This window comes from Pipistrellus kuhlii, unplaced genomic scaffold (genome assembly GCF_014108245.1).
Source record: "Pipistrellus kuhlii isolate mPipKuh1 unplaced genomic scaffold, mPipKuh1.p scaffold_m20_p_1, whole genome shotgun sequence".
NCBI lineage: Eukaryota > Metazoa > Chordata > Mammalia > Chiroptera > Vespertilionidae > Pipistrellus > Pipistrellus kuhlii.
This window is the reverse complement of record NW_023425404.1, coordinates 60,621,260-60,648,116: the sequence shown is the minus strand read 5'-3', so window position 1 is coordinate 60,648,116 and position 26,857 is coordinate 60,621,260. Positions and strand designations below refer to the sequence as shown.

General features: G+C 45.1%; 3 protein-coding genes across 9 annotated transcripts; 2 read left to right on the top strand and 1 right to left on the bottom strand.

The window, feature by feature from the left end:
• The first annotated feature begins 5,843 nt into the window (after positions 1 to 5,843).
• On the top strand, positions 5,844 to 10,144 carry PIP4P1 (phosphatidylinositol-4,5-bisphosphate 4-phosphatase 1). 2 transcript variants are annotated; one of them, XM_036447358.2, is made up of 7 exons: positions 5,844 to 6,248; positions 6,597 to 6,787; positions 7,201 to 7,307; positions 7,923 to 8,028; positions 8,367 to 8,419; positions 8,523 to 8,613; positions 9,332 to 10,144. In XM_036447358.2, the coding sequence occupies exons 1-7, from the start codon at positions 6,107 to 6,109 to the stop codon at positions 9,473 to 9,475; spliced, it is 834 nt and encodes a 277-aa protein (XP_036303251.1). In that variant the 5' UTR covers positions 5,844 to 6,106; the 3' UTR covers positions 9,476 to 10,144. The 2 variants fall into 2 exon arrangements, with proteins under 2 accessions (XP_036303251.1, XP_036303241.1); XM_036447348.2 differs by having other exon boundaries at positions 5,952 to 6,269.
• Positions 10,145 to 10,239: 95 nt separating this feature from the next.
• On the bottom strand, positions 10,240 to 12,972 carry APEX1 (apurinic/apyrimidinic endodeoxyribonuclease 1). 6 transcript variants are annotated; one of them, XM_036447303.2, is made up of 5 exons: positions 12,835 to 12,972; positions 12,427 to 12,549; positions 12,026 to 12,219; positions 11,180 to 11,372; positions 10,240 to 11,007 (listed from the first exon to the last, which is right to left on the bottom strand). In XM_036447303.2, exons 2-5 carry the CDS (start codon positions 12,485 to 12,487, stop codon positions 10,490 to 10,492), a joined length of 966 nt encoding a protein of 321 aa, XP_036303196.1. In that variant the 5' UTR covers positions 12,488 to 12,549; positions 12,835 to 12,972; the 3' UTR covers positions 10,240 to 10,489. The 6 variants fall into 6 exon arrangements, with proteins under 6 accessions (XP_036303196.1, XP_036303220.1, XP_036303211.1 ...); XM_036447327.2 differs by having other exon boundaries at positions 12,427 to 12,544; positions 12,835 to 12,948; XM_036447318.2 differs by having other exon boundaries at positions 12,769 to 12,903.
• A 164-nt stretch (positions 12,973 to 13,136) lies between these two features.
• On the top strand, positions 13,137 to 20,748 carry LOC118724239 (O-sialoglycoprotein endopeptidase). The gene is made up of 11 exons (XM_036447297.1): positions 13,137 to 13,548; positions 15,383 to 15,502; positions 15,669 to 15,844; positions 17,794 to 17,889; positions 18,023 to 18,072; positions 18,216 to 18,294; positions 19,682 to 19,747; positions 19,830 to 19,920; positions 20,148 to 20,223; positions 20,317 to 20,415; positions 20,563 to 20,748. The coding sequence occupies exons 1-11, from the start codon at positions 13,434 to 13,436 to the stop codon at positions 20,600 to 20,602; spliced, it is 1,008 nt and encodes a 335-aa protein (XP_036303190.1). The 5' UTR covers positions 13,137 to 13,433; the 3' UTR covers positions 20,603 to 20,748.
• Positions 20,749 to 26,857: the final 6,109 nt, after the last annotated feature.

Below are 26,857 nucleotides of genomic sequence, written 5' to 3'. Positions count from 1 at the left end.
CACCCTAACTGCCCTCCCCTCCTGGCCTGGTCATCCCCAACTTCCCTCCCATGCCGATTGACCATCTTGTGTCCACATGGGGGCAGCCATCTTGTGTGTTGGAGTGATGGTTAATTTACACATTACTTCTTTATTATATAGGATATGTAAGAAGTAGATGAGATATCAGGGATGTGTATGCACAGAGAAGGCCATGTGAGGCCACAAAGGAGAAAGCAGCTATCTTCATGCCTAGGAGAGAGGCCTGCTAACACCTTGATCTTGAATTTCAAACCTTCAAAACTTTAAGAAAATAAATTTCTGTTGTTTAAGCCACCCAGTCTATGATACTTTATAATGGCGGCCATAGCAAACTAATACACCTCCATAGCCTAACTTTTCTCTATCTAAGTGAGAAGATCCCAGGGGTATTATTGAAATGATTTACCTATATGATACAAGACTATCAACTAATAAAACCCCATGCCTGCCTTTAACAACTGATGTCAGCTAAGCTAGAGTCCCAAGCTGAATATTCAACCTGCTTGGTACTACAGTTCACAATATTGTTTGGTATAGAAATTGACTTCAAGATGAAGCTTAAGTGCCCTAACTGGTTTTGCTCAGTGGATAGAGCATTGGTCCGTGACTGAGGGGTCTTGGGTTTGATTCCAGTCAAGAGCATGTACCTTGGTTGCAGCTGGATCCCCAGTAGGGAACGTGCAAGATGCAGCTGATCGATGTTTCTCTCCCATTGATGTTTCTGACTCCCTATATATCTCCCTTCCTCTCCATAAAATCAATAAAAATGTAGTTTAAGAAAGGATTGAGCTTGAGTTAATTGATTGATAGATAGCCAGTTATCAAACAATTTCTATGTACCAGATATTGAGCATAAAAAGGGCTCCAGTTTGAATACCATGCATTCTATTGCAAATATTTCTCTTTTCCACATCCAGTGTGACTAGAGAGCGGGTCCAGTTCCTGAGTAGGGATGGCTAGGGACTGAGAAATAAAAGAGACAAGATACAGAGATAGAAAGAAAAGCTGGGGCCGGGTGACCACTGCCCTCTTCTGATGGAGAGACAGTGGCCCAGAGATGATGCAGCATGTTTATTTTATAGCCCCTAATACCAGAAGTTTTACCAAAAGGTCAAGACAGAGGAGATTATTTGCATTCTGAGTAAGCCCTGAGCATTCCTGGTGCTAAACTGGATTTAGATATCAAAACTCACTTCCTGATACCTGGGCTGAAATGAAGGTCAAGCTGACAACAACCTTGTCTTTTTGGCAAAGTGTGTTCCCAGGGCATGGCTTTGCCAAGCCACTGGGTTCAGCTGACAATAACTAAAGAATGCCCAGGTGCCTTCCCAGGCGCTCTCTACATTCTACCACCTCTATGTTTCTGTTTTTTTTCAATCTGCTTAGCAGATGATGTGAATGCAAAAGTATTAAAAAATAGTCATAAGACTTAGGCTTTTAGTCCCACTTCAATCTCTCTCAGCTAAAGTAACTGGCTCACAGAGCCTCAGTTTCCACATTTGTAAAATAAAAATAGTCTTGACTTCCTTGTCCATCTCATAGGGGCATTTGAACCTAGTTTATTATTTTTTTATTAAATTTCTTGGGTTGACATTGGTAATAGAATCATATAGGTTTCAAATGTACATTTATATGACACATGATATATATCACATTGTGTTCCTACCACCCAAAGTCAAATCACCTTCCATCATCATATATTTGGCCCCCTTTACTACATCCCCACTCTCTTCCCTCTGATAATCACCATACATACTATTGTTCAAGTCTGAGTTTATGTATTTTTATTGACTTCAGAGAGGGAGAAAGAGGAATAGATAGAAACATCAATGATGAGAGAGAATTTTTGATTGGCTGCCTCCTACACACCCCCTTGTGGGGATCAAGCCCACAATCCAGGCATTTGCCCTGACCAGGAACCAAACTTGTGACCTCCTGGTTCATAGGTTGACTTCAACCACTGGGCCACGCCTGCCAGACGAGTTTCACTTTTATATCCCACGTATAAATGAAATCATGGTTCTTGGCTTCCTGATTGATTTATTTTGCTTAGCAAATGGCAGTATCATAAGGGGATTTGAAATAAGTATTACTGTAAAAGTGTTTTATTAACTATGATCAAATTACAGATATTATCTATATTTTTTGCATTTCTCTGCCAATTGACCTACTAAAGACAGAGCTCAAATCCAAGTTATCCATGAACAATAACAGAATAATCCTTCATTGTATTCATTATATTCTTATTTTTTTTTAAATATACTTTTATTGATCTCAGAGAGGAAGGGAGAGGGAGAGAAAGAAACATCAATGATGAGAGAGGATCATTGATTGGCTGTCTCCTGCATACCCCCTACTGGGGATAGAGCCCAAAACCCAGGCATGTGCCCTTGACTGGGAATCGAACCCTGGACCTTGCAGGCCAACACTCTATCCACTGAGCCAAATTGGGTAGGGCCCTTCATTATATTTTTAAATTTTTCTCTGTCTACTCTGACTAGAAATGATTTTTCCCTGAATTCATATTATACTGTTTTATTCATTTGTTATGAAGCACATGTTGTATCATGATTTTCTTTTTCTTTTTAATATATTTTATTGATTTTTTAATATGTTTTATTGATTTTTTACAGAGAGGAAGAGAGAGGGATAGAGAGTTAAAAACATCAATGAGAGAAAATCATCGATCAATTGCCTCTTGCACATTCCCCCCTACTGGGGATGTACCCACAACCCAGGTACATGTCCTTGACCGGAATCGAACCCGGGACCTTTCAGTCTGCAGACCGACGCTCTACCACTGAGCCAAACCGGTTTTGGCAGGGAGAATATTCTTTCTATTTGTTAGTATTTACTTCTCCATTTACTTCTCTAGCCACATTCCTATATTTCACCTGTAGGAGCCCAAATCACTACTACTTCTACTTCTACTACTATAATACTACTACTACTACTACTACTACAACAAAAAAAAGGCTCCATTCTATTCACTCATTCCAAGAGGATCCTTGATTCTGTCTAATCCTCCATCTCTCCCACATTTTGATACACATAATACTAAATTTAAATGAACTTTAAGTAAGGCTTTGGTGAGGGTGGAAGAGTCACAAAAGCCTTACTTATGTATATGCGTAATGTGCAATCAAGGTGCAAATAATGAACAATACTCCACCCCAGTGAAAACTTGAGTAACTGTGTGCCACAAACATCAGAAAAAGCAGCAGACTGGCCTCTCCCTGGAAGAGCTACAACCCCTTGCCTATTTCTGTATCCAGAGGTCCTATAGTTCTTTAAGTGTCTGTGGGACAGAACTGCTAGATGGATATTTACTTCTAAGTAGTAGCTGACTTGAAAACTGTGTCTAAAACTCAGAACCCAGGTGAAGTCTTCAGCACCTATAACAGCCATAATGGCTGGGACAACAAAATATCTTTATTTTATTTTTTTAAATATATTTTATTGATATTTTACAGAGAGGAGGGAGAGAGATAAAGAGCTAGAAACGTCGATGAGAGAGAAACATCGACTAGCTGCCTCTTGCACACAATAGGGGATGTGCCCGAAACCAATGTACATGCCCTTGACTGGAATCGAACCTGGGACCTTTCAGTTCGCAGACCGACGGTCTACCACTGAGCCAAATCGGTTTCGGCCAAAATACCTTTATTATTAAATATCTGGGAAGGGCTGCATTTTCCTCAGTATTAGGTTCAGTGAAGAGGCTTCTAGCTAATCTCGTCTTCATCCTTTTTTGTTGTTTTTTTGTTGTTGTTTTTTTCCAATTCCTTGTTGCCTCTCCTGTATAGGGCAGTCACAACTTGGGCTATGACCTGGGGCTGGTGGTGGAGGTGGGGCAATCAGTTGTGGTTCAAGCTTCCATAAAGGCCACAGAAGGTTAAGGAAGAGGCCTGGCAGGGCATTAGGGTCAAAGGTTGAGTTCAGAGGTTACTGATAGACTCTCAGAGTTCTGTTTTGATTTCTGGGAAGGGGTAAGATAGAACCCTCATCTGAGGGGCTCTTCAGGAAAAAGTGGCCATTCCAGCATTATTCTCAAAGAACCCCTACATTAATAGACCTGAGCTAAGGTATTCCTATTGTAACAATCAGATATTTTCTAAGAGCAGGAGCTGAACCATTTCCATTTGATTTCTCCTATGACAATGGGCTCTTCCTATCCAGTACTGGCTTAACTGAAGGATATTACTTAACTTCATAAAACAAAGATTCACTAAAGTGACTCACCTTTGAATTCCAGAATAACAGCCTACAGCCTACTCACCTTACCCTTACGTAATCAAGGAAATCCTAAATTATTCTTTGCATAACAAAGCCATTCACCTTGACTGACTGTCCTTGCTCTACTCAGAAACACCCAATAAAATTGAAACAAAGAAAAAAAGCCCCGTTCCCCTAAGCAGGGAAGAGGAAACCCACACATTTTATCTTTGCCTGAGTCCCTATTTAGTAGAGCACCTAAGTTTTAGCTGCTGTGCAAATTGAGTATTGATGAATACAGAAGAACAGGAGAGTGAGTAGGTGGATTGGCTCTGTGTTTAAATGCCTGAGTTACTTAAGAACTTTTCCAATACTTGTCAGAACAACCTCCACTGCTGCCTAGGGGCAAAGTTGACCCTTTAGAAAGTCTCAAAACTGTCTCATTTGCCAAACAAGGTGACAAAAAATACCGTTGGGCTTTCTGAAACTAGTTTGGCTCAGTGGATACTGGTTTGGCTCAGTGGATAGAGTGTCAGCCTGCGGACTGAAAGGCCCCAGGTTTGATTCCGGTCAAGGGCATCTACCTTGGTTGCCCCACATCCCCAGTAGGGGATGTGCAAAGGCAGCTGATTGATGTTTCGCTCTCATTGATGTTTCTGACTCTCTCCCCCTTTCTCTCTGTTAAAAAAAAATCAATAAAAAAAAAAATCATTGGGCTTGATTGGTTAACTCGATAAAAAGATACTTTTCACCCTATCTGGTTTGGCTCAATATATAGAGTGTCAGCCTGTGGACTGAAGGGTCCCAGTTTGATTGTGATCAAGGGCACATGACTGGGGTGCCTGCTCGAACCCCAGTAGAGGGCATGCAGGAGTCAGCCAATCAATTATTCTCTCTCACCATTGATGTTTCAACTTCTCTCTCTGATATCAATAAAAATATTTTAAAAAATACTTTTAATGCAGACTCATAAAAAGATAACCTCACAATCCAAGGGATATGGGGAAAAGTGACATCTACAGACCAGCTCCCAGGAGAAGCCAATCTTGTGTCCTGTTCCAGAAGTGACTCCAAGCAAGGCTGGGGTTATAATTTTTAACGTTTTAAATCATTTCCTCATGGTACATCTTTCACTGACTTTTTTAGCACGTTTTCTTTGAGCTCAGTGTCTGATAGCACCTCCTCTAGCTGCGCGGACATCCCAAGCTCCGCACGCTTCCACTGCCCGTTCCTTCGAGCCGCGCCTCCGGGTTCTGAAGGAGCTAAATTCGGGCCAATCCACCGGCGCCCGCGAGGATCACGGGACGAGGGAATGCAAGCCTCCAGCCAATGGGATGCCAATCATCGCCGCAAAGAGGGAGAAAACTTTTTCATGGCGCCTTTGCACCAATGAGGAGCAAGGATTGCACCCCGCTCGGGGCGCGTAACAGAGGACTCGCGGCTCCCCGCCACGTGACCCGGGAGCCGGCGCTGCCCCGCCCACCTGCTGGCCGGGAGGTAGCGCGATGGCCCCGCCGCCAATGGCCCGCTCACCCTCTCGTCACGTGCAGCCTCGGCAGGCCCGGCGGCCTTTCGCAAGGTCATGTGACAGCTGACGTTTCCGCGACGCCCCCCAATGGTAAAGGAGAGCCGCCTCCCCAGGGCCGGGAATTGGTGCCTCTTAGCGAATGATAACCCGGCGGGGGCGGGGGCAGCCCGTCACGTGCTGCGGGACAGACCAGGGCGGGGCGGCCGCCGGCTGCGGTGCGGGCCGGGCGCGCGGCGCGCAGGCGCCCTGGGGACCCGGTAGCGGCGGCGGCGGCGGCGGCGGCGGCGGCGGCGACTGGAGCCGGACCCTCCTTGGCCGAGGCTGAAGGCGGCGGTGACGGCCATGGCGGCCGATGGAGAGCGATCCCCGCTGCTCTCCGAGCCCATCGACGGTGGCGCCGGTGGCAACGGATTAGCGGGGCCAGGCGGGAGTGGGGCTGGGCCCGGGGGAGGCCTGACCCCCTCAGCACCACCCTATGGAGCCGGTAAACATGTCCCGCCCCAGGGTAAGCCGGGTGGGTCCGCCGTGCTCCCAGGGGCTTTCCGAGAGGCGGAGGGGCGGGGCCGCAGGTGGAGGGCGGGGCCCCTCGCCAGGTGCGGAGCTGCTGCTGCACTTGTGACTGGGCGAGGCTTCCTTCCTTCCCAATCGCCAGCCGATCTTGAAAACGGAAGGGGTTTCTGAGGAAGCTGATGGCGGGACGGTCTCTATTATATAAGGAGCCCGCCGGGCTCTGGCCAGAAGGGCTGAGGACCGGAAAGCGATCCCTGACCCTGTGGAGCAGCAATGGTGGTGTCTGCAAGTGATGCCAGCCCTTCTCTTTCCCTTTTCCCAGCATTTCCCCCGTTCCCCGAGGGACACCCAGCCGTGTTGCCTGGGGATGATCCACCCCCCTACTCACCCCTGACCAGCCCCGACAGTGGGAATGCCCCCATGATCACCTGCCGTGTCTGCCAGTCTCTCATCAACGTGGAAGGCAAGATGCATCAGCATGTAGTCAAATGTGGCGTCTGCAACGAAGCCACCGTGAGTTATATATACACACATATATACATATACACACATATACATATATATGCAATATATACACACACATATGTATGTATAAACATATATATCTCCTGTTTCCTGAATCCTTTTTCTGATTCCCTGATTCTAGACCCTGACCTTCAGCCAGAGCAATTCATAAAACCCAGCTTTCAGTTCGAGGAGTCTCCTACAGCCCTTTCCCCAGCAGCCACTCACCAAAGCTAATGCTTACCATCCTTCACCTTCATACCTATCCCAGATACTTAAGCCTCGTTTTCATTTGCCAACCTCGTGCTGTATGCCTTTCTTTCATTTCTCTGTCCATCTGATCTCCTCACAAGGTGTTTTTGGAGGAAATGAAAGGGATTGGGATTAGAGGTTTGCTTACTGATATTCCCATTATTCTCTAGCCAATCAAGAATGCACCCCCAGGGAAAAAATATGTCCGATGCCCCTGCAACTGTCTCCTTATCTGCAAAGTGACTTCGCAGCGAATTGCCTGTCCTCGACCCTACTGGTAAGCGGCATCAGCTGGGGAAGGGCATCAGTGGGGAAACCTGGAAAGCCCAAAAAGGATGAATGGTTGTAGAGAATGTCGAGGCGAGGGAGCCAGGTGTTTTTATTTAGGAGAAAAGGCTAAGGACTGTTGTGCCTCTTACAGGCGTCTTCAAACTACGGCCCGCGGGCCACATGCGGCCCGCAGAGGAGTCTGATCCGGCCCGCCAGGTTTTTTGGGCAGTGAGCGCAGCCGAGGTGTTACAGTAGGAATTAGTAGTTAATATAGTACGGCCTTCCAGCTCTCTGAGGGACCGTGATCTGGCCCCCACTTCAAAAAGTTTGAGGACCCCTGCCAGAATGTTGTAGCCATCTTCCTCATCTCTGAATAAAAAGATTGGGATGAAATGGTGTACTTTGGGAAGATGGAGAATTTGGACTGGGTCAGTTATCCTGAGAGAAAAGGAAATTAAAGACCTGTAGTTAAAGCAATGCTCTTCCTCAAGGGTTCTCTGGGGTAGCATTGAAGAGCAGAGTATGTTAAATGTACAGAGAAGTAGAGGAACATAGTGAGGCAGGGAGTGGGGGGTATGAAGGAGGATTAAAAACTTTTCAAACACTTCTTTTTCTTGTACAGCAAAAGAATCATTAATCTGGGGCCTGTGCACCCAGGACCTTTAAGTCCAGAACCTCAACCCGTGGGTGTCAGGGTCATCTGTGGACATTGCAAGAACACTTTTCTGGTGAGGAGGGGTACTGGGAAGTCCTGGGGGAAAACCCCAGGAGGAATTGTGAATGTGTTTCTGACTTAAGATAATGAATCCCGAACAGGCCTGTTCCACGAAAACCCATTTCCCACCTTCCCCTGCCCTACCCGGTTTCCCTGAAAATAAGACAGTGTCTTATATTAATTTTTTCTCCCAAAGTTGCGCTAGGTCTTATTTTCAGGGGATGTCTTATCTTTCCATGCACTAGGTCTTATTTTTGGAGGATGTCTTATTTTTTGGGAAACACGATAGGACTCTCAATATAAATGGCCCTGCTTATGCTATTAATTGGTTTCTCCCTTTTTTCTCCATAGTGGACAGAGTTCACAGACCGAACCTTGGCCCGTTGTCCTCACTGCAGGAAAGTGTAAGTGATTATGAATGGCATCATTGAGCTGGTAATCGGGTAAGGGGTAGAGTGAAAATTACAGGACTATTTCACACATCCATTTCTGCTTGCCTCCCCACAGGTCATCCATTGGGCGCAGATATCCACGAAAGAGATGTGTCTGCTGCTTCTTGCTTGGTTTACTCTTGGCAGTCACTGCCACTGGCCTTGCTGTGAGTAACTGAGATCCGACCCCTTTTATTCTTCAGCCTCATCTCTGTAGGCTAAGGTTTGGGAATGGCTAACCTAAAAAGGAGGGAACAGGGGGAAGAAATTAAGGGCTTTGTGTTTGTGTTTTAATGTATAGAGGAGCTGAAGTTGAGGTGACTGAATAGTCGTCTTCATTACTACAGGAGAAAAGAAAAGCTATCTTTTTAAAAAATATATTTTTATTGATTTCAGAGAGGAAAGGAGATGGGGGGAGAGATAGAAACATGAATAATCAAAGTGATGGATCGGCTATCTCCTGCACGTCCCACACTAGGGTCCAGACCACAATCCTCCCGGGCATGTGCCCTGACCAGGAATCGAATCGTGACCTCCTGGTTTATAGGTCAGTGCTCAACCATTGAGCCACACTGGCCGGGCCAGCCATCTTCTTTATGCAGAAGATAGGACAGTGGAGAAATGGCTTAAGTTAGGAGTTGCTATTTAGGAAACCTGGTGCAATTGTAAGACATTAAGAAAAACTGACAGATGATGGGGATTGTTTTGAGTTTATTCCTGCCTAGGGGAAGGAAACTGAACAACTGGGCCCTTGAGCAGGTCCCTGAAGGTGTCTGGCTGCACATGGATAGGGAGCAGGGATTGAAGCTTGTGTTACTGTTATTAGGGCTGCTAGAAGGTGGTGAGAGATCACAGTAACCGTCATTCTTTCTTTTTCTTTGTCAGTTTGGGACATGGAAGCAAGCACGGCGATATGGAGGCATCTATGCAGCCTGGGCATTTGCCATCCTGTTGGCTGTTCTGTGTTTAGGGCGGGCCCTCTATTGGGCCTGTATGAAGGTCAGCCACCCTGTCCAGAACTTCTCCTGAGCCCCAGGATGACCCAGACTGTGCCTGGCCCCTCCCTGGTGGGGACAGTGACACTACAAAAGGAAGCCACGACAGAAGGCTCCCTGGGCTTCTCTGCGAGGAGCCGAGCAGCTGCCTTCCTTTTCCCTGGGGAGTAGGAAGGAACCAGGCCCTCACCTACGTCTGGAGGGGTAGATAACACTGCTGCAGGCCATCTGCTTTCCTCCTAGGGTTGCTGTACTTAGGGTGAAGTAGGGGAAATATTGCTCCTAAACCTGGATCTTAAAAAGATGGTTCTAGCCTTGTCCTTCCTGTATGCTCCCTGAGCCATTCCTGTCCCTTATACATTCCAGGGCAGGGTTGGGGTGGGTTGCCCTGGGGGTTTCCCTCCCTCTTGTGCACCATTAGGACCTTGCTGCTATTGCACTTCACCAGGGACTGGCTCTGGCCTGTCTCCTCTCCCCATTCCATGTCCTGTGGGGGTGGGGCTAACCGCTGCTTTGTACAGAACCACAGGAACTGATGTGTATATAACTATTTAATATGGGGTATGTTCCCCTAGTCCTGTGTTCCCCTTAATTCCTCTTCCAACCGTACCCCCCAGCAGTATTTCACTGGCTATGTAGGGTCGCTGTGTTGGGGGAGGTTAAGGACTCATCCTATGCTTGTAAATAAATAACGTCATGACTCCGCCCTTTTCTAATCGTTAATCTGTATGTAAGACAAAAATGAGGGAGGGGGAATTTGTAGCTCCACAGAGGGGTAGAACACAATGACAGCAAGGCTGAAACTATGGCTCTTTATTTTCACATGGACAGTTGAAAGGAAGTCATCAGTAGCTTGTTTAATGTAAAATAAAGTAAAACAAGAAACCCTCCACACCAAAAACACAAAACCTTGGGCTTAAAAGAAGCCCATCTGTCACTAGGAGCCTGGCTGAAGGGAAATACAGTGCAGAATTCTCTTGAAAGCAAAGAAATTTTAAAGCTAATTTAGGGGCTTATTTCCCAGGCTTAAAATGTTTTGGGGGAGGTATCACAGTGCTAGGTATAGGGTGATGGGACAGTGGTCACTGCCCAAAGCCTTGGAACGGATCTTGCTGTCACACAATGCAGGTAACAGAGAATGAGACACCAGAAAGTAATCAAGGCGCCAACCAACGTTTTTAGATCGAGCATTCATCATGTAGGTCCAAAAGGTATAGGCATAGGCGGTGTCGGGGTAGAGGTGCCGGAAACTGTCAGCCAGCGGCACAGCCTGCAGCAATTCCCCAAAGCCTTGCCGCTCTTGTGGGGTGAAGCCAGCATTCTTCTTGTTCCCCTTGGGGTTACGAAGATCAATCTCTTCATGAGCCACATTGAGGTCCCCACACAGCACAAGGGGCTTGCGGGAGGCCAAGTCCTTCAGGAATTTGCGAAAGGCTTCATCCCAGCGCTGTCGGTACTCCAGGCGCACCAGACCTCGGCCTGCGTTAGGCACATAGGCTGTTACCAGCACAAACGCGTCATATTCAGCCACAATCACTCGGCCTTCCTGATCATGTTCCTCCTCACCTGGAGAAATGAAACAGTATCAGTACAAAAAAAGCATAAGGGGGAAACATATTTTTAAATGAAAGTATAGGCAAAGCAAAAGAGAATAAAGGAATCAAGAATTGGGGCTGGAGTGGCGTATTAGCAATTAGGTTGGAAGTGCGCAGGCCATTAGGTATCGGTAGGCTCTCACCAATGCCATATGAGACCTTGAGCGGGCACTGGCGAGAGAGTAGGCCCACACCACTGTACCCTTCCTTGTCTGAAGGAGCAGACCAGTACTGATGGGATAGTCCAGGCAGCTCTTGAAGTTCAGCTGGTAGTTTATTCTCTGAACATTTGGTCTCTTGCAAGCACAGGATATCTGGGGCTTCTTCCTTTACCCACTGAGTAAAATGAAAGGTGTAAAAGATAGCATCAATACAGCAGCTATTTATTGAATCTGTGCTAAGTACTAGTGATAAACAGGAGGCAGGGTCCCTGTGCATAAGGAGTTAAACAGTCTAGCACAATAAGCAATTAGATAACTGGTAACTAATTTAACAACCCTGTGGAGATTGTGTTTTTTCTATAGGGAGTGGATAGCTAAGACTTTTAAAGTATTATTTCATTTTTAAATTTTATTAAATTTATTGGGATGATATTGGCCAATAAAACTGATTATATGTTTCAATAGTACAATTATATAATATAGCATCTGTGAATTGCATTGTGTAAGCACTAGTTATTTAAAAACAAAATACACTGGAGATAAAAATGGAGCAAGTCCAGTAAGATTTTTTCAATATGCTGGGAAAGAGATGAAGATATTAAACATTTAAGAAAATGTCAATGGAATGGATAGGCAAGAAATGGTTGGTATGACTTGGTGAAGCCCTTCCTTATACATCTCCCCCCCACACACACACACACACAAAAAACCCTATATATATAAAAAAAACAAACCTGCGAGATGGATACTAAAATGGGAAAGGTAATTAAACCCCAAGATCATTCAATACTAAAGCCTATCTCTTTCCCCTCCTTGATTTCCACTCACGTCTAATCCTTTCTTCTTAATCCAGGCTCGAAGCCCATCCACATTCCAGGAGCAGATCTTGAGGGTGGCTGATTTGCCACTGGGCGAGGTTTTCTTATCTGGGGGGTCCTCATATACGACTGACCCCTCTCCTGCTGCCTCTTTTTCATTTTTCTTTGCTCCTGCTCCGGTCTTACGCTTCTTGGCCTCCGGTTCTACAAAATAAGTAGTACACAGTGATAAAAGTTGGCGGTAAACAACTTTCATCCGGGGTCAATTACAGGCCCCCTGAGAGCCTGCAGTTGCAGCGAGTTCTTGAAACTGCAAAAATGCGGTGCGTCGGGCCGTACTTCCCGTTTATAGAATAAATGAGCAGCACCACCATCCCAGCCTCTAGGGAGAGGGGTTCATTTCACTCTTACCAATCTTGGGCTCTTCCCCGTCTTCAGCCACCGCTCCCTTTTTCCCACGCTTCGGCGGCATCGCTGGAACGCACGCCCTCCTGCACCACTTGGCCACGCGGAGCAGTATTTCCACCGCCTTGCCTACAGATGCAAACGAAAGGTGAATCAGGCAGCTAATCTTGGGGAAAAGTCTCCTCCCAGAGCAGAGCGTTAACTATGAATCCCTTCCCCGCCTCCCCGCGCCATAGGCTCATTAGCCCCTCACCCACAACACTAGATCACTCCACAGCGATCTATGTGCCCACCTCCAAGACCTTCCCTCAGACCAATCGAGGGCCTCCGTCAAGGGCCCCGGCTTACGCTAGCCGATCAGACGCCCAGAAAAGCCCCTGTGATGGGCAAAAGAACAGCAACCCGGGATCCGACCTGCTAAAGTTGCAGCCGGGATCCTTCTCGCCCGAGCACAAAGAATGGAGCACGCTGTGGCCCCACGTGGGTACCAGGCGTGGTCACGTGACCCGGGGTATCCCCCGCGTAGCGCAGGAATGCCGGCGATTCGTCCGTCCGGCACCACGTGACGGAGAGCCTAGGCCCGCCCTTCTCCAAAGTCTCCCGGCGACCAAAGGTCCCAGCCCTCTGTTCTCGGACTGTTTATCCCGGTGCCCGCCGCACGGCTCCTCCTGCCACCCCGGCCGAAGACCCCAGCGCGGTGCGAGAGAGAAAAACAGTCCGTGGCGAATGCCGGGCTGGCCCGCCGGAGAGAGGCACCGGAGCGAGCCGGCGTGCAAGGAGCGGGTGGCGGCTCAGCGTCCCCGGCAGTGAAGAGGACAGGTTCCTGAAGGGGCCTTGACGCGTCGCCGTGACGACGGGGGCGGGACGGCGCGACACGCGGAGTCGTTTGGTGCCGGACAGTGCGTCCCGCCCCTCAGCGGCTACGGGCTCCTTCCTGTGCGCTCGGGGCGGTGGGGCTTCCGCGGCCGGCGCTTGAGCCGGGACCCTGCGGGCGTGTTCTCCCCACTCCAGCCATGCCCACCGTGCTGGGCTTTGAAGGCAGCGCCAACAAGATCGGCGTGGGAGTGGTGCGCGATGGCGCGGTGCTGGCAAACCCGCGGCGGACGTACGTCACGCCCGCGGGCACCGGTGAGTGGGGGGGGTTTAGAAAGTTGGCAGCCCGCTGGCCCGCCCGGCATCCTTTCCATCTTCCCAAACACGAGCGAAGCGGGGCGTGGATCGCACTGTCCCCTCCTAAGGCTTTTGATTCGAGGCTCTGAGGTTACGAGACGTCTGTGAACGTCACAAAGCTGACGGAGAGGAGTCACAGGCACCTGTACCTGCATCTTCATTGTTCGTTCAGCTTTTATTGAGTGCCTTGTATGTGCTAAGTGTTGGATAAAAAAAAAAAAAATAGTTGCATACAAAAGCAGATGTGATGAGCCTGCTATGGAGATTGACATGTCAACAGAACGTGACCGTATGATAAATAGAATAACATATAGATGTAATAAAAAGTTCCAGAGTGAGTGTCAAGACTCCCAGTTTAGGTAATCAGACAGAACTGGCTGGCTTTACAATATTCATGGTCAATGTGTGTTTTGGGAAGTCTTGACTCTTAAAATGGGAATACTGCCTGCATCATGGGGTCTTGAGAATTAAAAGTACCTGTCACATTACAACTTTTAGTAAATATTATTTGTAAGTTATGATTTTACATCATGCCTCCCCTCTCCCAAATCACCTGTGTGTGTGTGTGCGTGTGTGTGTGTGTAGGAGAGGGCAACTGACTTGTGTGTACCCTAAAAGGCTCCCTGAACCGGTGATGTTATCATAGGTTACTCATTAGAAATACATATATAGCCGAAACCGGTTTGGTTCAGTGGATAGAGCGTCAGCCTGTGGACTGAGAGGTCCCAGGTTCGATTCCTGACAAGGGCATGTACCTTGGCTGCAGGCACATCCCTGGTAGGGTGTGTGCAGGAGGCAGCTGTTCAGTGATTCTCTCTCATCATCATTGATATTTCTATCTCTCTGTTTCTCTCCCTTCTCTGAAAGCAATAAAAATATGTATATTTTTAAAAATACTGATTTCTTTAGCTGAAACTGATATCTCTTAATGAAGGGAGAATTATAGTGAAAAAGGAAAAATGTGAAGCCAAACAAGATGAAATCAACAAGCAAAAAAAAAAAAAAAGTATAATACTATGAACAATTGGAAGACAATATATTTTTATTTTTCACAATAAAGTATTTTTTAATATATTTTATTGGTTTTACACAAAGAAGATTGAGAGGGATAGAGAATTAGAAGCGCCGATGTGAGAGAAACATCGACCAGCTGCCTCCCGCACCCACTCCCACCGGGGATGTGCCCGCAACCAAGGTATATGCCCTTGACCGGAATTGAACCTGGGACCTTTCAGTCCGCAGGCCGAGGCTCTATCCACTGAGCCAAACTGGTTTCAGCACAATAAAGTATTTTTAATTTTGTTATTAACTTTTCATGTTTCATTGCCCCTCTATTATTTTCCATTATTTTATCTTTTACTGTGCAATTGCCTTAAGGCCAAGTATTTGTGCTGCTAAAATGTTTGTGGAGGAAATGCTTGAGGCAAAGATGTTACAGTAAACAGGCTTATGATGAAAATACTGTGCATGGTTAAAAACAATATTGTGGTCTTGCACAGGGTTTGTAGGGTCAGAGAGAAGATCACCAAAGGATATGAGGTAGGTGTCACTTGGATTGAGTGTAAAGGTTGAGAAGAAGTTAGGTATGAAGAAGGGCATTTTGGAGGGGGTGATCATCCTCGCTGAACAGAATGGCAGTAGTATATCTGAGCACCTGGAAGACAGGATGCTTGAGGAGAGTGCAAGGGACTCTTCATAATTCTAAAACGCCTTTCTTGGATTGCTATCTGCTTTTTTTTTTTTTTTTTTTACCCAAAATCCCTATGATCTCTGACTTCTGTTCATCTCCTAGGATTTCTTCCAGGTGATACTGCCAGGCATCACCGAGCTGTTGTCCTGGACTTGCTGCAGGAGGCACTGACAGAGGCTGGCTTAACCTCCCAGGATATTGACTGCATTGCCTACACCAAAGGTATGGCGGGCTGAGTGGTGGACAATGGAAGAATATACCTGGAACTTGGCTATATCAAAATAGCCTGCAGTTTGCCTCTGCTACCATCACTACCTCAGCCCTATCGCTTATATTTCCTGCTCCCTCAATCTCTGAAGGATTCTAACTCCCATTTCCATCTCCCTAGGCCCTGGCATGGGTGCCCCCCTGGTTTCTGTGGCTGTTGTGGCCCGTACCGTGGCCCAGCTGTGGAATAAGCCGCTGCTAGGAGTGAACCACTGTATAGGGCACATTGAAATGGGCCGCCTCATCACTGGAGCCACCAGCCCCACTGTGCTGTATGTCAGTGGAGGAAATACACAGGTATTTAGCAGACTGCACCTTTTCTTCTTAATTTCTAAGGAACTACACCAGCACCTTTCATGCTTTACCTGAGTGGCAGGAACTGCAAGAACAAAGCTGGGCTCGTTTGAACCTAAACGGTGGCACACTAGAAAATCCACAAAAATGTTTGTAACAGTGCAAATTTGGGCAGGATAATCAAATCAAATGACTTTCATATACAAAGATAAAGAATTTCTTGGGAATTTCCTTAGAAAATGAAAGATTGATAAGGATAGAAGCCCTCAAAATAAGGGATTTTCATTGTCATTATTCTGAAGCTAATTTTTGTACAGATCTTAGCAATTAAAACTAAAAGGCACTACACGATTTGTTTCTTTATGACAATTATATGTTTTGTTTACATTACTGGTAGGAGTATTTATTTTAAGGGTTTGTTATTTTAAGGGTGTTGTAAACATAATTTTTAAAACACTTTATAAATGGTTGAAGATATTTTAAGTTTATAGTCATAGTTGTTTGGGATGCCTTATAAGACCTTTTTAGGTTGGGATTGGAGAACTGCAACCTTTTTTCCCAAAGAACACCTGATGGAGTTATTGTCAGAAATAGTCATCGTCCCCAGCCTATGAGAGGGTTATGTTCTAAAACTTCATTGTGTGAAATAGTTGTTAAAGGTGAAGCACACATTCCCATGAAAATAAAGTGGGAACTTTAACAGGTAGAGGGCACGTATCTGTGTGAGGCCTGAAGGATGACATGCAAGATTAGGGACTTGGGGTGTGGAAAGCAGCAATAGAAGCTTACAATAGTTAAGAGGCTTAGGGCTCATTTCCTGTCAAAGGCACATACCTCTGTTGAAGGCTCAATTGCTGACCCTGGTCAGGGCAGGTGTAGGAGGCAGCTAATCACTGTGTCTCTCTCTGTGTGTCTCTTCCCTCCCTTTCACTCTCTCTAAATAAATAAATAAATAAATCAATGGAAAACTATACTCGGGTGAGGAGTAACAAAACAAAACAAAACAAAAAAAAAAAAGGAGGAAGAACAAAGGCAGGAAAATTCCCTTCCCCTTTTGTCAACAACCTTTTTTTTTTTCCATCTTCAGCCAAGGATATGTTTTTATTGATTTTTAGAGAGGGAAGGAAGTGGGAGGGGAGAGAGAGAAACAAAAAGCAATCGGTTGTCTCCACTGGGGACCGAACCCATAGGTATGTGCCTTGACCGGGAATTGAACCCCCAAGCCTTTTGCCTCACGGGATGAGGCTCCAACCAACTGAGCCACCCAGCCAAGGCTCTCACCAGCCTTTTGGCAGCAGAGTAAAATCTACATCAGAAAGCAAGGAAATTCTGAGCAGCACCAGGGGAAAAGAGACTTCTCTGGTCCCTAGGAACCACTGACTGCCAGAAATATGAAGCATATGTGTCAGGGGGTTCTATGTTTTCTGTAATAGAAGTTGGTCACTTATGAAGACTGGACATAAGTTGATTGCCAGGGTTGAGTTGGATTAGCCATCAATCTGACCCAATATGGGATTGTTGAGGTGGTTTTTTATTTTTACTACTACTTCTCATGTTTATAAATAGTACTGCCCTGATAGGATACTCTAAAAGGATTCTGGTTTCCTGTCTTAAGCAGGAAAGCTTGTTCCTTAGTCTGTCACCTGTCAAGACTGCTTTTAAGGGATATGTCAGGAATCTCCAAGCTAGAAAAATGTATTTGAAGTGACAATTTGCTTCTGCTCTGACCATCTTTATAGATTAGGAATCTGCTCTGGGATTATTCAAGGTATATGTGAGCTTCTCAGATAAGAGCTACAAAAAACATCCACTTAGAGTTTGGCAAAGCACTTTGTATTTCTTATTGGATACTCTAGTGGCCATGTTGACCCTCCTCTGCTATATTCTTCCCCAAAGCCAACTGCTCCTCTTTACAGACTTGAGATTTTCATGGACATCCTCATCACCCTTAGGTGATTGCATATTCAGAACATCGTTACCGCATCTTTGGGGAAACCATCGATATTGCTGTGGGTAATTGTCTGGACCGTTTTGCTCGAGTGCTGAAGGTAAGCCATTGGGCTGCAGAGAACACAAGATGTGGATGACTTTTGGGGGAGCCATGGAACTGGAGGGAGGAAGTAGTAAACTCACTTCTTATGCTTCCTGGATACCTGACTATCGTCTTTTTTTATCTGCTAGATTTCCAATGACCCAAGTCCAGGCTACAACATTGAACAGATGGCAAAGCGGTAAGGGGCCATACGGTGGAAAGAGGCTGGCTGGCGGGGCTTTTGGCCTTTTCTTATGTACACACTAATGAGGTCTGGGAGGGGCTTTGGAGGGTGAGCAACCAGCTGACTACAGGCTTAGTGCCTCATGTACTCCCACATAGGGGCAAGAAGCTAGTTGAACTGCCATACACGGTAAAAGGAATGGACGTCTCATTCTCAGGGATCCTGTCTTTCATTGAGGTGAGTGTGGAAGAGGTGAGGACATGGGCATTTACATGCTTTTTAATGAAGCATATCTATTTTGCTCACCATTGTATTTTCTGCATATAGCTTAGTACTGGCTAATTTTTGATGCTGAATAAATTCATTCTGCAAATATTTATTGAACTAGAGGCCCCATGCACTGATTCATGCATGGGTGGGATCCCTTGGCTTGGCTTGTGATAGGAGCCATCTCACCCAGTCGGATTGGGCCCATGGGGGCTGGCTGGCCTGGAGCGAGGGACCTAGGGAGGGCTCCAGTGTATGTCCAGCCCTCTCACCCCAGTCCCCATTGGTCAGACCCCAGCAGCAAGCTAACCTACCATCAGAGCGTCTGCCCCCTGGTGGTCAGAACTTGCATTCTAACAATAAATGGATAAAACAAAAAGGGAACAGGGGAAAATAATAAAATATAAAGGGTTGCATAGTGGTAAGTGATGAAGAGAAATGCAGAAGGGTACAGGAGGGGTGGGGAGTGTTGGGAGGATATTCATAATTATTGAATCTTGAATGAATGCTGTCCATTCTGTAGTTTGGTACCAGTGAAGGACAAAATGTGTGGTCAGTTGAATTTTGGTGAAACATGGTGATCCTCCAAGTGCACGAATTTTTATTCTCTTGGCATCTGCCAAATCACTGTTCATTGTTTTATCTGTTTGTTTCCCCACCATTTTTTTTTCTAATTAAATTTATTGGGGTGACATTGGTCGACATGATCATAATAGGTTTCAGGTGTGGCTTTCTATGTTACAAAATCTGTATTTTGCACTGTGAGCCCAGCACCCAAAGTCACCATATATTAGGACCCTTTTATCCTCCCCCTGTCCCCCAACCTTTCCCTTTGGCAACCACCACACTGCTGTTTGTTTGTATGAGTTTCAGTTTTATATCTCTTGTGATAGTGTAGTATTCCACTGTGTATATGTACCACATCTTCTTTATACAGTCCTCTTTACTCTTTGGTTGTTTCCATATCTTGGCCACCATGAATAATGCTGCAGTGAACATAGGGGTGCACATGTCTTTGTGAATACATGATTTTGAGTTTTCTGTAGTTGTTGTACCAGTCTGCATTCCCACCAGCAGTGAATGAGGGTTCCCTTTTTTCCACAACCTCCATCACTTGTTATTGCTTGTCTTGTTGATAATAGCCACTCTAACAGATCTGAGGTGGTATCTCATTGTGGTTTTGATTTGCATTTCCCTAATTACAGTGAGATTGAACATCTTTTCATATACCTATTGGCTGTTCGTATGTTATCGTGGGAGAAGTGTATTTTCAGGTCCTCGGACAACTTTTTGATTGTGTTGTTTTTGGTTGGTTGATGTTGAGTTTTATGAGTTCTTTTTCCCCCTTTAATAATAGGATGTAGCCCAGCGGATGTTGGCCACAGGAGAGTGTACTCCTGAGGATCTGTGTTTCTCCCTGCAGGTAATGGAGTAGACAGCTAGGCAGGAGGCTGGGGCTGAGTTGGGATTCCCTCTGATGTTTTCTCCTTGTCTGCCCCCCGCAGGAAACCGTGTTTGCAATGCTGGTAGAGATCACAGAGCGGGCCATGGCACACTGTGGCTCCCAGGAGGCCCTCGTCGTGGGAGGTGTGGGGTGTACGTATCATTGGAATCTTCCTATTCTTGGGCATATGTTTCTTCCTCCTGATAGTTTAAATCTGAGGGTTTGGGGAGATTACTAGTTTTATTTCTTAAACTATGCTTCCCAGTCCTTTCCCCCCTGGGACCCGTACTTCACTTTCCTAGTTAAATGCACATGCGGCATACAAGTAGCCTGGAGAAATGGCTAAACTAAGTTAATCCTACCCACCACCTCATCATAGGTAACATGAGGCTACAGGAAATGATGGAGACAATGTGCCAGGAACGTGGAGCCCGGCTTTTTGCCACAGATGAGAGGTAAAGGTCCTTGTCTTTTCTTGATGTTTTTCTCCAATTACTGTAGTTTTCTACCTTCAGACCCTAAATTTCATATCTCTTTTTCCTTCCCAGATTCTGCATTGACAATGGAGCCATGATAGCCCAGGCTGGCTGGGAGATGTTTCAGGCAGGACACAGGACTCCCCTCAGTGAATCTGGGGTCACGCAGAGGTAGGTACCCCCTTGGAGGGTGTAGATAGGATTATATGGGAGGTAGGCAAAAATCAGCACATCAGTGGGTTCAGAATAATGGGAGCAGAGAAGAATGGAAGATATTAAAGGATAGTCCACCCACCAAGGTTTCCTATTTTTTCACAGGTTTCGGACAGATGAAGTAGAAGTCACCTGGAGGGACTGACAAGATGGACAGGATCAGAGTAGATAGTACCCTTAGTGGAGCCCATTATCTCCATCCTGATGGGAATCCTGGCCAGGCTATGGACTCCTCTTCCCATCATTTGAACCTCAAGATGACTCAGCAATAAAAATATTTTTGGTTTTGTATGTTGGCAGTGGGCTTGTATTTTTTCAGGAACAATATAGAGATGGCACTAGTAAATTGGTGGTGGTGGTGTGAGTGAATAAGGAGGCAGAGGTCAGAGCAGTGTAGCCTTGGGGGTTGCTACTCTGAAGCAAAGATTGAGGGGATGTCTTAGGCTCTCTTCTAACATCCCCTTAATAGTAGTATCATAACTAATATTTTTGTTTCAGGCCTTGTGCTAACTGCTTTACATTCATTGTCTCATTTACATTCTTTGAAATAGGTGCTCAGGACTTCCTTCAAAATAGCCTGGAGCCAGGTATAATTGCATACTAATTTAAAACTCAAGAATAAGACTATTCTGCCCTGGCCAGGTGGCTCGGTTGTTTTGAGTGCCATCCTGTACACAGAGGTTATATGTGGGCTCGATTCCCTGATAGGGCACATACCTAGGTTGTTGGTTCGATCCCTGGTATAGGAGACAAGCGATCAATGTTTCTCTCTCTCCTCAATGTTTTCATTTCTCCCTCTCTAAAATCAATGAAAGCATCCTCTGATGAAGATAAAAAAGTGAATAAACTGTCACTCATACATGCACTTATATTGGCAGGCGTGAAGGGGGGCACAGGATATACAAACCTTGTGAGAATTAATGTCATCATGCTCTTTGTCTTATGTCAATCACCGTAAGAAGTTCCAAACTACCAAGTCATCTCTCATCTTTTAGGCTAATAACCATTACTCTTCACCCTCTTTTTTTGTCCCTATCTACCTTCCTCTCCTAACTTCTGGAATTCTTTTGTGCTCTTTTCAACTAATAGCCAGGTACTAACAAAATTCCCTATACCCTTAGCCTCTCCTCTGAATATTCCCTTTACATTCTTGCTCTGAGCCCTGCTTTCTCCTGAGGCCTCTGCTTCTGCTACCACTCCAATGGTGGTGTTTTCTCTCATATCCGTTGTACCACGGCCTATAGGCAGTGAATTTTTCTCATTTTTCCTTACGCCATTTTTAGACTATTCTCTTTTATCCATAACACTCTTCAGCTTTGAAACACTTGTCATTCAGATTATACCATGTCAATACCATTCCTGTCATGAATTTTGATGTCATTATCCATGTGGATTAACTTTCTACCCTGTTTCCCTGAAAATAAGACAGCGTCTTATATTAATTTTTTCTCCCAAAGTTGTGCTAGGTCTTATTTTCAGGGGATGTCTTATTTTTGGGGAAACACGATAATGCTCTCAGTTTTTTGCTCCTTTGGTGATTTTGTCCTCCACCCCCCCTCCACCCCCTTCAGGCATTCATTCCCTTGGTCATATTCTAGACTTATGACCACTTCATAAATTATTCCCAAATAGCCCACTCTTCCACCATTACCTCCGATCTTACCAGTTTATCCTTTTTAGTGCACTGAATCCAACAATTCATCCCTTCACCAGGACCTATAATCCATTGATCTTCCTTTCCACTGACCTCATCCCCTCTGTGTCTTCATTTCCCTCCTCCATCTAAGTTTTAATTATGAGTACTTTGTTGCAAACACCTCACCTCCCTTGCCTCTCTCTGTAATAGTCAACTCTTCACCTACTTTACCTAGACCCATGCACCTGAAAGGGGTGGCCAAAAGGTTGATTTGTCTTACTTCAAATCCATCACCATGAAACTTGAGTCCTTTAGACTACCTAGCAATATTCCCTACATCTCCCCTCATTCTCACTCTTACTTTGGTTCCTATTTTAAAGAGAAAACAGAAACAATCAGAAAATGTTCACAGGCTCCCACCACTACATTTAACTATCTCAGTGCTTGTACCCCATGCACTCTGCTTTTCCTCCTGTTACTGTATACCAGTGATTCTCAAATGGGAGGCACTGCTACTGGCAAATGGCCAGGGATGCTGCAAAATATCCTACAATGCATAGAACAGCTCCCCACACTAAGAATTATCTGGGCAAAAATGCCATTGGTGTCAGGGTGGGAAACCCTGCTCCTCCAAAAACACTCCATACTCGAGCTTTTAAGGATGTCTCTCAACAATTCTCCCTTCTTTTCTTTAGTCCAGTGTTTTTCAACCTTTTTTGGGCAAAGGCACACTTGTTTCATGAAAAAAATCACGAGGCACACCACCATTAGAAAATGTTAAAAAATTTAACTCTGTGCCTATATTGACTATATATAAAGTAATTCTCTTGAATAGGAATCAAATAAACACAAAGAAAGTATTTTATAATTACTTTATTATGAAATATTAAGTAAACAAAATAGTGAAAAATTATAAAATTCTTGTCTTGTCTGCACCTACGGCACACCAGGCAACATGTGCCGCGGAACAGCGGTTGAAAAACGCTGTTTTAGTCAGTATTTCTTTTTCTTTCCTGGATCTTCCTATCAGCACACAAAGATGCAATCATTTTTCTTATCTTACAAATACATAAACCCCTAGACCCCATTGCCACTTCCAATAGCTTCCCATTTTTCGGCCCCATTTTACAGTAAAACATCTTAAAAGTTGTCTCCAGTTCCTCTTTACCTATTCCCACCAATTCCCTATTTAGTACATTCCACCAAGACTGTTCTTATCATTGTCGCCAATGACTTGGACAAACCTAAAGGCACATTCTGTCCCATCTTACACAAGCTGTCAGCAGCATTTGACTCCCTCTGAAAGATTTTCTTGACTTGGCTTTACAACATGTGCTCTTGTTGCCTCCTAGTTCACTGACTATTCTTAGTCTCATTTTCTGGTTTTTCCTGATCTCTACAACCTAGTAACTCTAGGGTTCAGTCCTTGGACCACTCCTAAACACATACCTGCAGTGATTTCATTCAGTCTTTTTTAAAAATATATTTTTTTTATTGATTTCAGAGTGAAAGGGAGAGGGAGCAAGAAATAGAAACATCAGTGATGAGAGGAATAATCAATCTGCTGCCTCCTGCCTGCCTTTCACTGGGGATCGAGGCCTCAACCCAGGGATGTGCCCTGACCAGAATCGAACCTGGAACCCGTAAGTCTGCAGGCCAATGCTCTATCTATTGAGCCAAACCAGCCAGGGCTCATTCAGTCCTTTATGTTAAGACTATTTTAATGTGGATGACCAACTTTTTAGCTTCAACCTGGACTAGTGTCCTGAATATTTAGTTGCCGATTGACATCTGGATTTGGATGGCACCTCACATTTGACATGTTGAAGTTGAACTTCTTTTTCTTCCAACTTACTGCTGCAGTCTCCTATTGCAATTAATGACAACTGTATCATAGCACCTTGGTATTATCTTTGATACCTCTCTCATCTTTTCCATTTATCAAATCATGTTGCCTTTACCTTGAGAATATATCCAGAATCCCATTTCTTTTCACTTTCCCTGTCCCAATCGGAGACAAAAATCAGAATTACTGCAGTAGCTGGTCTACCTGCTTTGACCATTGCCCACTTATAGTCAGTTCTCAGCACAGCGACCAGAGTGAGTAGTGTTAATGTGGAAGGCAGATTGCATCAGTCATGCTCGAAACCCTTCGTGTTTTCCTATGTTAGAGTAAAAACCAGAGTCCTTTAAAGGTCTGTGAGACCTTCCATGAGCGGTCCCACCCTTCCCCACTTACTGCTTGACCTTGCTTCCTGCTACTCACCTTGCTCACTCTGCACCAGCAATATTGGCCTTTTTGTTTTTCTTCAACACGAAGGTGTGCCCACCCCTCAAGGTCTTTATATTTCTTGCTCCTGCCTGGAAAGCTCTTCCTCCAGATGTAGCTTATTCCATCAGAGTCTTTAAGTCTTTGCTTAACTTTTTCTTCTTCATTTAGTGAGGTCTTCCTGACAACCCTACGTAAAATTGCACTCCTCCAACACTTTCTAGCTCTCTTTCCTGTTTTCTTTCTCTTCATAGCACTTACTACCTTCTAATCTAATGGTTTTATGATCATTGCTTGTCTCCTCCCATTAGAATATAAGCTTTCAGGATGATCATTTCATGAGGTATATGTCTAATCACTATGTTGTACAGCAGAAAGTAATATAATACTGTATGTCAACTATAATTAAGAATAAATTTAAAAAGGAAACTCCAGCCGGGACCGGTTTGGCTCAGTGGATAGAGCGTCGGCCTGCGGACTGAAGGGTCCCGGGTTCGATTCCGTCAAGGGCATGTACCTTGGTTGCGGGCGCATCCCCAGTGGGGGGTGTGCAAGAGGCAGCTGATCAATGATTCTCTCTCATCGATGTTTCTAACTCTCTATCCCTCTCTCTTCCTCTCTGAGAAAAATCAATAAAATATATTTTAAAAAAAAAAAAGAAAGAAAGAAACTCCATGAGAGGAGGGGGTTATCTTATTTTACTCATTGCCACATTATTTTTCAGCACTTAGAATGGCCATTCAATCAGTATTTGCCGAGGGATGAATAAGTTGTTGGGGAAGTAAAGCAAAGAGATACTCAAAGGACTGTAATGTAAGACAGGCAAAAATAAAATAAAGAATTGGGATTATATGAGCTTGGGAAAAGAGTAAGTTTCTGATTACTTACTAAGTAGAAAATAGTGACAAACACTTTTATTTACAAAGAAGAGACACAAAAATGGGTTGAAAATGCATTAAGATAATGAAGTTTAAAGTCAGAAACTTTGGCCCTGACTGGTTTGGATAGAGTGTCAGCCTGTGGACTAAAAGGTCCCAGGTTTGATTCCAGTCAAGGCTATGTACCTTGGTTGTGGGCACATTCCCAGTAGGGAGTGTGGAGGAAGTGGCTGATCAATGTTTCTCTTTCCCTCTCCCTTCCTCTCTGTAAAAAAATAAAAATAAAAAAATAAATAAAATATTTTTTAGAAATCAGAAACTTTTGCATGGAAGATAGAGGGATACAAGTAAAAAGAAGATAAAATTTCCTCTAATATATTTGAGAACAGGAATGGTCTCTGCTTCTCTAGGCTTGGGCAGTTAATTTTATAATTGGGAATCAAGTGAGTTAACATTTGCCTTTGATATTTATGTGTAATTTTTTATTAATATTATGGGGTGGAATGGATCTTGAAGGGAGGACCTTTGGCACTGAAGTATGGGCATTCTTACCTTAGCAAGCTTTGGGTGCTTGTTTTTTTGTTTTGTTTTTTTTAATTTTATTGATTTCAGAGAGGGAGAAAGAGATAGAAACATCAACGATGAGAGAGAATTGATAGCTGCCTCCTGCATTCCACCCACCGGGGATTGAACCTGGTAATTAAACCTTGACCTCCTGGTTCATAGGTTGATGTTCAATCACTGAGCCACTCTTGTTGGACTGGGCTCTTGCTTGAGGCTTCCCAAGAATAGTCTTAACATTTGTGGAGCCAAGAGACTAAAATCATGGCTTTGTGAGTGTTAAATTATGGGGTCCTCCTAGCTCAGTCTCCTGAGTCTCCTCCAGGCTCAATGTGTCCTAATGATTAATAGGAACCAAGGGGGAGGGGGAGGGGGGAGGTGTTGGGCCCCAGGGCAGGCTGACTGAGGGAGTTGGTGTGCTGTTCTTCAGTTTAGCCATTGGACTGGCCCTATCCTAGCATCTATGCCCTGCAGTTTGGAATTTTCTTAGACTCACATGACAGGGCAGCACCCTGAGGAAACATTGCCATAGGACTTCATGAAGACACATGTGCCACTCCAATCACATAGCTAGGAAGAAGGAGCAGAGGACAAGATAAATGCCATTGTCTGTCCCTTTCTACAGCTTCTCTTCCCTCAGCCAGTACTCCCACTGCAATCCTGTTTCATCAGATTCCGGCTCCTCCTCCCCCCGACCCCCTCTCCTTTTTCCCAAAATATTCAGCGAAAGTATAGCTTGTCCAACACTTAGTTACTCCTATAGGTTCTTAGCTATGAAGAAGGAGGGAAGACGGGAAGAGAAGTGTTGGGGGTGAGGGGAGGGGGGTGGTTCTGACCACATCTCCTGAGGTTTGCCTGTGAGCTCAGCTTGTGGGCACATGCGGGAATCCAAGCCTGAACCCTGTAATGATGAACGTACCCTAGGGCAAGACAAGAGAGGAACTGGACATTTTGCCTACATTTCATAGCTTTTTCTACCCCTTCATCTGCAACAAGTGGCCCAGTACCCTCCCCTCTCCTTCCTGTCTTCTGTAGTTTAGGCCATAACCTTGGTTT

Excerpts from the sequence above, each read along its gene's own strand:
- LOC118724239 (XM_036447297.1), top strand. The coding sequence starts at position 13,434 with ATGCCCACCGTGCTGGGCTTTGAAGGCAGCGCCAACAAGATCGGCGTG. Across the intron at positions 18,295-19,681 it reads GGATCCTGTCTTTCATTGAG|GATGTAGCCCAGCGGATGTT; the intron begins GTGAGTGTGGAA and ends CTTTAATAATAG. Across the intron at positions 20,224-20,316 it reads CTTTTTGCCACAGATGAGAG|ATTCTGCATTGACAATGGAG; the intron begins GTAAAGGTCCTT and ends TTTCCTTCCCAG.
- APEX1 (XM_036447303.2), bottom strand. The coding sequence starts at position 12,487 with ATGCCGCCGAAGCGTGGGAAAAAGGGAGCGGTGGCTGAAGACGGGGAA. Across the intron at positions 12,220-12,426 it reads CGGGGAAGAGCCCAAGATTG|AACCGGAGGCCAAGAAGCGT; the intron begins GTAAGAGTGAAA and ends CTTATTTTGTAG. Across the intron at positions 11,373-12,025 it reads TTAAGAAGAAAGGATTAGAC|TGGGTAAAGGAAGAAGCCCC; the intron begins GTGAGTGGAAAT and ends CATTTTACTCAG.
- PIP4P1 (XM_036447348.2), top strand. The coding sequence starts at position 6,107 with ATGGCGGCCGATGGAGAGCGATCCCCGCTGCTCTCCGAGCCCATCGAC. Across the intron at positions 6,270-6,596 it reads TAAACATGTCCCGCCCCAGG|CATTTCCCCCGTTCCCCGAG; the intron begins GTAAGCCGGGTG and ends CCCTTTTCCCAG. Across the intron at positions 8,420-8,522 it reads TGTCCTCACTGCAGGAAAGT|GTCATCCATTGGGCGCAGAT; the intron begins GTAAGTGATTAT and ends GCCTCCCCACAG.